General features: G+C 40.0%; 1 gene segment (V, D, J or C); it reads left to right on the top strand.

Moving 5' to 3' along the window:
* LOC110316708 overlaps nt 1–9608 on the top strand; it is a 69894-nt gene extending 60286 nt beyond the window's left edge. The window contains 2 exon segments of the V gene segment in view: nt 5206–5241; nt 9074–9608. Of these exon segments, the coding sequence occupies nt 5206–5241; nt 9074–9396 (359 nt within the window).
* Nucleotides 9609–10290: the final 682 nt, after the last annotated feature.

Consider the following 10290-nt stretch of genomic DNA (forward strand, 5'->3'; position numbering starts at 1 on the left):
TGTGTGTGTGTGTGTGTGTGTGTGTGTATGTGTAGGAGTGGGGAGGTTGCAAGGGCAAAGGGCAGATATGAGAGTAAAGGGACATTAGTGGGACTGGGGTGTATGATGGAAAACTCAAAAAAATTAATTAAAAGTTTTTTTTAATTAAAAGAAAAGAAGTGACAACAAATGCTGATGAGGATGAAGGAAAAGAGGAATCATTATTCACTAGTGGTGTGAATGTAAGCTGGCGTGGCCACTGTGGAAATAAGTATAACTTTTCTCAAAAGATTAAACCCAGAACTACCATAAAACCTATGTATATCATTCCTGGACATGTGTACAAAGGGCTATATCCTATTAAAGATCCTTATACATTCATGTTTATTGATGTTCTAGACACAAAACCTAAAAAGTAATATCAACCTGATGTTCACAAACTGATGAATAAATCATGAAAATACTGTATGTAAACACTATGGATTTTATCCAGTCATATAATAAGATAGGAAAATAAGTGGAACTGCGGGGGATAACATTCTCTGTCATGAGCGGATCCCAGCTTCTAATTTTTGTGTATGAGTATTTATGTGGAAGTTTAGACAGGGGTCAGGAGCCAGAGACCGTGACCCATAGAAGTAAATAAAAGTACTTTAAAAGAAGAGGTGAGGGGGTAAAGGAAGTTATATTGCAGTATGAAATGGGAAAGTGGAATACTAAAAGTAGACAGGCTCAAGCAGAGGTGGAAGGCAGGGAGATGAGGTTGTAGCCTGGTGGGTCCTTAGACCTCAGCCGATCTCTACATTCTTCTTCAGTTTCTTCAGTTCCCAGGCTTCACTGGCAGTAGCTATCCACCCAACCCTTGGCTGCCCAGAGCATGCGTGTGGACAGAAGTGTTTCTCCAGTGGTTCCCACAACCCTCGCTGGAATATCTTGGGGCAGTTCGGCCCCATGCCTTGTTATTCCTGCTTGGGAAAATATTTTTTATCTTAATAAGCTTATGTACAGACCATATCTCTTATGCTAGGAATGCATGCAGTTGTATTTTTGTTCAATCCAATGACTACTGCTAGAGCTCCCTACAGATTGATCTTCATATTTAATTCCTCTACTTAGCACAATAACCTTACAAGTCTATGGACAAGACACAACATCTTCAAACCAGCTAGTTTACCACCTTCTTCCTCAATGATCTATCCAAAGAAGGCCATTCGATTATAACACACATACGTCAAGTTACAACACCTTGGGAACAAAACTGCAGTGATAAAAACAACCAAACACAATATGTCAGTGGCAGACACATGGGGGAAGGCAGAGAGCTCAGAATTCAGTTTATCACATGTATATAGTAAGCCGGAACCCACAGCAGCCAATATGTAAATTTCAAAGGCTTAGCCCCTCTGAGGTTAGTAAACCCTGACCCACTTACTGTTTTCTCTTTTATGCGAAGTGAAATGGCTGTAGCCTAATGTCCTGAAATCAAGAGACACATCTTCATTTTCCAGACTGGGACTAGACTTTTGTGCCACATTGTGACATGCACACATGCACACACAGGAAAAGACTTGACTTGTGCCCACATGCCTTTCTTCAGGGACAAGTGGAAACAGGCATAAGGACAAGTGGAAATGGGCATAAGGACAAGAGTGGAAACGGGCACCTCATCTTCAAATGACCTCCTTTGTCTCCCTCCTTCCTGGCCAAGATGGTGATTTACTACCCAAAGACAAGGCTATCCAAAGCAAGAGCTGACTATGTAGGACTCTGCTGTGACTGATAAACTGGGAAGAAAAAATTGGACCAGAGACTTCAAGGCAGCTCTCAGACAAGAATATTCCAGTGCCAGGTAGGGAAGCCAACGACCTTCAAACTTTACAGAGAACAAAATTGTTCCTGACATGCAGAATAATCCTCTCTGTTACTAATATGAAAAAAAAAACTGCCTTAAAAGACTGTTTAACTATGGAAAAATTACTTAATAATAGCAACAGCAACAAAAAAACACGTTTCTGGAATTGCTATATCTAAGGATGTCACTAATGTAGTTTGTGAAGTGTGTTGGGAATAATTTAAAGATGTGTTTTTATGTTTACTGGCTCCCTTTCCCTCTCCTTCCTTTTCCCCATCTCCCTTTCCCTCTCCACAAACAGGTTAAAAATTACTCTGAGGATTGACTTTGGTGAGGGTGACGTGGGAAGCAACATTAAGAATGAATTTACTGAGGTGCTTCCCCAGAATTCTACTCCCATCACTCTAGTGAGTTAAGTCCAGGAACCACACAGATTGTCTTATAGATACTTAGCCTTTCCTCAATAGACCAATCAATACCCAACATGAACACTCTACAGGATCATAGGTCCCAGAAGAGCCTCATCAATGCTCCTGACACATTCTTTGTCTGCAGATAATGAATCCCAAATTAAAGGTTTCAACCACTTCTAGAGTAGAAATCTTAGCCCATATCCATCAGCTACCGCTGTATGGCCAAACACGGCTTCACAATGATCTAGTTCAAACTAGATCTTGTTTCCTCCAAAATGTTTCTCTTACGCTGCCAACTCATGCAGTCCACTCTCATGTTATAGTCCCCTATTCTCTGTTTGGAAAAAATTATCTCCTATGTAGAACCAGAGAGGTTTTTACCACTTTTGAACTCTGTTCAAAGATATTTTTAAAAGTTAATTGAGAAAAAGAAATAGTAATTTCAGAATTTAAATTTTTGATGGTGTAGTCTCTGCATACCTGTACAACTTAAAATGGTTTCTGAAAACTATAAAATGAATGTAGAAAATGAACTATTATAAAATAAACAAATATAACAATCAGCCAATATGCAATGTAAACACACATGTATAATAGACAGGAGGACAGAATGTGTCCTTACTGCCCTTGAGCTGCCCCAGGGGAACCCTCTAAGGACAGCTTGTGCAGCCTTCTAGAAGAAGCCTGTACTACAGCATCTGTTTTACAGTCAGACCGTACATAGTATCCAGTGCCCCATATTTTCATGAAAATATCCAGAAACCTATTTTCCTTTTATTAACTGATTTGTGTTCCCTGTGCTCTACATAAACTAGCTTATCCAAACTCCTATCGATGGATATTTGGTATTCCTATCCTTTTCACCTTTTAAAAACTAATATAGTCTCTGCAGACATCTGGGCACACTTAGCCCTCCTTTCCCACCCCAGGATGGCCTAAGGGGTTTGTTTCCCTTCCTCCTACTCCAGTATTCTCTCTCTTACATGCATGCTGCTCCTATTGGGTAATTTTGTCTCTTGTGTCTACTCTGATAAGTGTGCACTAAGTGCATAAACAGCAGATTTAGGTCTAAGCTTTGTTCTTTAATGTCACAGACATACAATATTAATTCCTAGCTCATAGAGTCATATGGATAGCTAAATATAATGAGCCATATATGATGTCTGACATTTTATAAGTTCTCAACAAATGTCAACTTTTATGGTTGATATCGCTTCCATAACTACAGAGAAAATCACTTTTCATTCTCTTTACGATCCATATTAATTGAGCTCATCAACTACTTTACATAGTTAAGTTTTTTATTGACAATTTCTCTTTTCTTTCTACATCTTCTGGTGAAACACATGTAGAATCTGCCATTCCAGATTAGCAAAACCCTAGTAACATAAACAAGTAGATCTCTCTAATCTTGGTTAGAGTTGCAATTTCTCTAAGAAAATTGATTGTTGTAGAGGTCAGTACTAACCTTTTGTCTATTGTAGATTACTATCACTGATCTATATTATTGACTTTTTTGATTGCTTTTTTTTTTTCATTTATTCTGCAAATGTCTGATGAGTGCTTGTCAATTAAAAATAATGGACCAGAATTCCCAAAATCTTAGCTAATAAAATAGCAAACATCTTACGATCTAAGAGCAAATGGGTTCTAAAGGCCTAACAACCGATCTATAAAGCCAACTCACAGCCAGGCATAGTGGCGCACGCCTTTCATCCCAGCACTCGGGAGGCAGAGGCAGGCGAATTTCTGAGTTCGAGGCCAGCCTGGTCTACAAAGTGAGTTCCAGGACAGCCAAGGCTACACAGAGAAACCCTGTCTTGAAAAAAAAAAAAAAAAAAAAAAAAAAAAAAAAAAAAAAAAAAAAAACCATAAAGCCAACTCACTGGTAGAAAGAATCCCTTGAGCTGAATCTTGAATGACAGCTATTTCTAAGCTACCCTATGGAGGAAAGGGTGTTCAGAAGCAGAGAAGCTGCCTTGTAAATGTGGGAGGCCGTGGCAGGATTGGAAGGACTTTGGGGTGGTAGGAAGAGGATGGGAATGGATGGTTACAAGAGAAACAAGACTGTAGTAAATAAAGCTGAAACTCAAAGCAAGCTTTCAGAGTCTTTAATTGGAGACACTAACTTCAAAGGTATCATGAATGTGGTTGATCTTGGTGAAAGTTGAGTTTCACCTGTCCTAACAACAGACTAATCAATGAGTAAAAGCTTATCTTTCTCCTTTATTAATGGTTGCTATTGTATCCATAACTCAATTCCAAAGGATATGAACCTTGACATATAGATATAGGTATAATTTTGTGTACCTTCTATGAAACAGCATTAAAGCAAAGAAGTTCAAATAGAAAGACAGACTTAGTTATTATTGACTAAGAGATGTTACTGAGTTCTAAATTAATACCAAATAAAATTTATTATTTGTAGAATTCCCACCACCACCACTCAGCCCAGGAAAACTTGCAAAGAACTGGCTATCCAATTTGTTTGTTTTCCTCCTTTTTAAAGTTCTTTTATTTATGTGTGAGTGAATGCCATGTACATATGGATACAGAGGCTGACAGATTCCTTGCAGCTGAAGTTATAGACAGTTGTGGCCTACTTACAGTACCGGAACTAAGGTCCTATGGAAGGTCAGTGAGTGCCACTAACTGCTAAGCCACCTCTCCAGTCCATTACTTTATTTTTCAATGAACAAATAATAATCAGTCCTATGTGATATGCTTCTAAAGCAAAAAAAAATATAATATGTAGTATTATATACATTAATAATGAAATACATTATCTTCTAAGAATTGAAGTTTCATCTATGAAAATCAGCAGTTCTCTGTCAGAGAAGCCCAAGAGCTTCCATGCATGCTTGGAGAGGGGGTTAAGTCTTAGCAGCTACCCACTGCTCTGTTCCTCTTCAGTGAGGAGGGTTTTTGTACAGCCAGACAATGGAGTACTACCACTGTGGTGGACGTTCGGTGGAGGCACCAAGCTGGAAATCAAACGTAAGTAGAATCCAAACTCTCTTTCTTCCGTTGTCTATGTCTGTGGCTTCTATGTCTAAAAATGATGTATAAAATCTTACTCTGAAACCAGATTCTGGCACTCTCCAAGGCAAAGATACATAGTAACTCCTTAAGCAAAGCTGGGAATAGGCTAGACATGTTCTCTGGAGAATGAATGTCAGTGTAATAATTTCAGAAATTTCAGTGTAATAGTTTCAGAGATGCTCAAAGAAGCAGGGTAGCCTGCCCTAGACAAACCCTGACTCAGTGCTCAGACCATGCTCAGTTTTTGTATGGGGATTGAGTGAAGGGACACCAGTGTGTGTACACGTTCGGACAGGGGACCAAGCTGGAAATAAAACGTAAGTAGTCTTCTCAGCTCTTGTTCACTGAATGTAACCTTGTTACTTCGTTCTTTGTTGTGTGTTTTTGTTAAGGGGATTTCAGGGATGTAGCAAATTCCATTCTCAGATCAGGTGTTAAGGAGGGAAAACTGTCCCACAGGAGGTTGGAATGATTTTTAGGCTAAATTTTAGGCTTTCTAAACCAAAGTAATTAAACAAGGGGAAGAGGGATAATTGTCTACCTAGGGAGGGCTTTATAGAGGTAGAAGTTAAATCACTGTAAATCATGTTCAGTGATGGGACCAGACTGGAAATAAGACCTAAGTACATTTTTGCTCAACTGCTTGTGAAGTTTTGGTCCCATTTTGTCCTTTGTATGAGTTTGTGGTGGACATTGGATAAATGAACTATTCCTTGTAACCCAAAACTTAAATAGAAGAGAACCAAAAATCTAGCTACTGTACAAGCTGAGCAAACAGACTGACCTCATGTCAGATTTGTGGGAAAAATGAGAAAGAAACAGTTTTTCTCTGAACTTGGCCTATCTAATTAGATCAGCCTCAGGCAGGTTTTTGTAAAGGGGGGGACAGTGACATGAATCACTGTGATTCACGTTCGGCATGGGGACAAAACTGGAAATAAAACGTAAGTAGTTTTTGCTCAATTATTTGTGACATTTTGGTTCTGTTGGGTAACTTGTGTGAATTTTTGACATTTTGGCTAAATGAGCCATTCCTGGCAACCTGTACATCAATAGAAGATCCCCCAGAAAACAGCCAGTGTGAAAGCTGAGGGAAAAACTTGTCTTGGGCTTCTGAGACCAGTTTTGTAAGGGGAATGTAGAAGAAAGAGTTGGGCTTTTCCTCTGAATTTGGCCCAGCTAGTTGGACTGGCTTCACAGGCAGGTTTTTGTAGAGAGGGGCATGTCACAGTCCTCACTGTGGCTCACGTTCGGTTCTGGGACCAAGCTGGAGATAAAACGTAAGTACATTTTTCTCATCTTTTTTTATGTGTAAGACATAGGTTTTCATGTTTGGAGTTAAAGTCAGTTCAGAAAATCTTGAGAAAATAGAGAGGTCTCATTATCAGTTGACGTGGAATACAGTGTCAGATTTTCTGTTTATCAAGCTAGTGAGATTAGGGGCAAAAAGAGGCTTTAGTTGAGGAGAAAGTAATTAATACTGTGGTCGCCATCCAAGAGATTGGACCAGAGAGTAAACCTGAGTAGTTATTGAGACCTGGGTGTGACCACAGGTAGCATGATCTTCTAGACGTTTGAGTGGGAGATTTGGGGGGATGAGGAACGAAGGAACTTCAGGATAGAAAAGGGCTAAAGTCAAGTTCAGCTCCTAAAATGGATGTGGGAGCAAACTTTGGAGATAAACTGAATGACCCAGAGGTTGAAACCGTGCAGATGAAAGAGGGGCTTGGAGCTCCGAGAACAGAGGGAGAGTTGTTCGTGTTGAGTTCCCACAAATACTGTTTTGAGTTTTGCAATAAAAGTGGGATAGCAGAGTTGAGTGAGCCGAACGTAGGCTGCTTTCTCTCTTTTGTCTCCTACGTTTTTAATGACTACAAAAATCAGTAGTATGCCCTGAAATAATCAGTAAACTGAAAGAATGACTGCTTGCTGTGTAGATACCGTGGCTTGCTGAATAATCAGAAGAGGTGTGATTCTTAGTCTAAAATCTGTCACAAAATGTCAAAATGAGAGACTCTGTAGAAACCAATTCTTGACAGACAGCTCGAGGGTTTTTTTTTTTCCTTTGTCTCATTTCTACATGAAAGTAAATTTGAATTGATCTCTTTTATTATAATAGTAGAAATACAGTTGAGTTTCAACTATATGTTTTAATGGTCACGGTTCTTTTGTAAGACTTTTGGCCCTTCGTTTTCCCAGTTATTAGTCGCTTGTATTTTTATATCGCCAGCAATGGACTGAAACGGTCCGCAATCTCTTCTTTACAACTGGGTGACCCCGTGGCTGTGCCAACCGTTTGGCATTCACCCTGCCGCTAAGGGCCGTGTGAACCCCGCGGTAGCGCCCTTTGCTCCGTGTGGACCACTTTCCAGAGGCACAGTGATAGGAACAGAGCTACTAGTCTGAAGAGAACAGAGATGTGACAGACTACACTAACGTGAGAAAAACAAGGAAAGGGTTACTTATTGGAGATTTCAGAAATAAAATTCATTTATCATTATATTCCCTTATTTTAATTTTCTATTAGGGAATTAGAAAAGGCAGAGACTGTTTTATCCAGTGTTATATTAAAAGCTTAATGTATATAATCTTTTAGAGGTAAAATCTACAACCAGCAAAAGTCAAGGTAAATCTTTGACTGAACTCTCATTAAACTCCATTAAATTATATGTTATATTAACTGGTTAAAATCAGATAAATTTGTGACATGATCTTAACTGGTTAGGTAGGATATTTTTCTTCATACAAAAATAGGACTAATAAAAATTTAGCACAAAAGTATTTCCCACTACTTTAATTCTGTGATAGAAAAATGTTTAACTATAATCCCATAATTTTGAAAACTGTTTATTTATTAGATTTTGTGTTTGACCCTTCCCCAGCCAAAGGCAACTATTTAAGGACCCTTTAAAACTCTTGAAACTACTTTAGAGTCATTAAGTTATTTAACTACTTTTAATTACTTTAAAATGGTGTCAACTCCTTTTTAAGTATTAATTTATTTAAAGGGGGAAAAGGCTGCTCATAATTCTGTTGTTTTTCTTGGTAAAGAACTCTCGGTTTTCGTTTTTACTACCTCTCTCACCCAAGGGTCGGCTTCTCAACAGAGGGGACTTTCCGAGAGGCCATCTGGCAGTGGCTTAAGATCAGAAGTGAAGTCAGCCAGTTCCTCCTAGACAGGTGGCCCAGATTACAGTTGACCTGTTCTGGTGTGGCTAAAAATTGTCCCATGCGGTTACAGACCATTAGACCAGGTTCTAGTGAGTGCTCAGAATGTCTCTGGACACCCAAATACAGACCCTGGCTTAAGGCCCCAACCATACTGTAGGGTTTAGCTTGGCCACACCAAAGGAAGCCATAGAGAGGCTAATATCAGAGTATCCTTGGAAAAGACAGGAGAAAATGAAAGCCAATTTCTGCTCCTACCTTACGTGTTTGTGTTCAGACTCCCAAACATCAGGGTTGTCAGATAAACTGGTCTGGGTCTCTGTCTGAAGCTTGGAACTGGAAAGAATGTAGTTTCAGGGAAGAAAGGCAATAGAAGGAAGCCTGAGAATAGCTTCAAAGGGTCAGACCCAGTTTACTTTCTAAAGAAGTAGCTAGGAACTAGGGAATAACTTAGAACCAACAAGATCGTATACATGTGCATCCTAGCCCTTGTTCCTTATCTATAGCGATAAGTGTGCTTTTCTGTGTGTCTGTCTATAACATAACTGTTCACACATAATGCACTGAAAGGGAGACCTTCCTTGTTACTTCATACCATCCCCTGTGCTTCCTTCCTCAGGGGCTGATGTTGCACCAACTGCATCCATCTTCCCACCATCCAATGAGCAGTTAGCATCTGGAGGTGCCTCAATCGTGTGTTTCCTGAACAACTTCTACCCCAGAGACATCAATGTCAAGTGGAAGGTTGATGGCAGTGAAAAACGAGATGGCGTCCTGAACAGTTGGACTGAACAGGACAGCAAGGACAGCACCTACAGCATGAGCAGCACCCTCACATTGACCAAGGCAGAGTATGAACAACATAACAGCTATACCTGTGAGGCCGTTCATAAAACATCAAGTTCACCCATCGTCAAGAGCTTCAACAGGAATGAGTGTTAGAGCCAAGGGTCCTGAGGTGCCACCACCAGCTCCCCAGCTCCATCCTATCTTCCCTCCTAAGGTCTTGGAGACTTCCCCACAAGTGACCTACCACTGTTGCAGTGCTCCAAACCTCCTCCCCACTTCCTCCTCCTCCTCCTCCTCCCTTTCCTTGGCTTTTATCATGCTAATATTTGGAAAAGATATTCAATAAAGTGAGTCTTAGCACTTGAGAACTCTGTCTTTTCTTACTAAACGGTGGTTATCAGTTGTTTTTCCAGTTACCTGGGTTTCTCTTCTAAAGAAGTTAAATGTTTAGTTGCCCTGAAATCCAACACACTTAAGTGATAAATAAAACCCTCCACTTGCCCTGCTTGGCTGTCTACGACATGGCAATCCTCTCTAAGGTTCACAAGTACTAGTCATGGCTTATTTCTCTGGGCCATGGTAGGTTTGAGGAGGCATACTTCCTAGTTTTCTTCTCCTAAGTTGCCAAAGTCCCGAAGAGGGACAGTGTTTACAAGCACGTGTACTAGAATCGGATTCAACCTACCCAGGAAACTTGGCAAAGCAAAGGAGAATCATTATCACAGGAAGGGAAGACAACCTAAATGTGCAAGCAACAGGAAAATGTGGAAGCCCATCATAGCACTTGAACTTCATCTGCTTTTGTGCTTTCACTAAGTTTTTAAACATGAGCTGACTCCTATCTGCCATTGGCAAGGCTGGGCACTACCCACAACCTACTTCAAGGACTACTTTACCGTGAGATTACATACATACATCAAAATCTGGGAAAGGTTCCACCAAGCTGAGAGCTGATCACCCCACTCTTAGGTGCTTATCTCTGTACACCAGAAACCTTAAGAAGCAACCAGTATTGAGAGACTCATTTATGAAAGTCTAAAACTGGAT

Source organism: Mus pahari, chromosome 2 (assembly GCF_900095145.1).
Source record: "Mus pahari chromosome 2, PAHARI_EIJ_v1.1, whole genome shotgun sequence".
In the NCBI taxonomy this organism is placed as follows: Eukaryota; Metazoa; Chordata; class Mammalia; order Rodentia; family Muridae; genus Mus; species Mus pahari.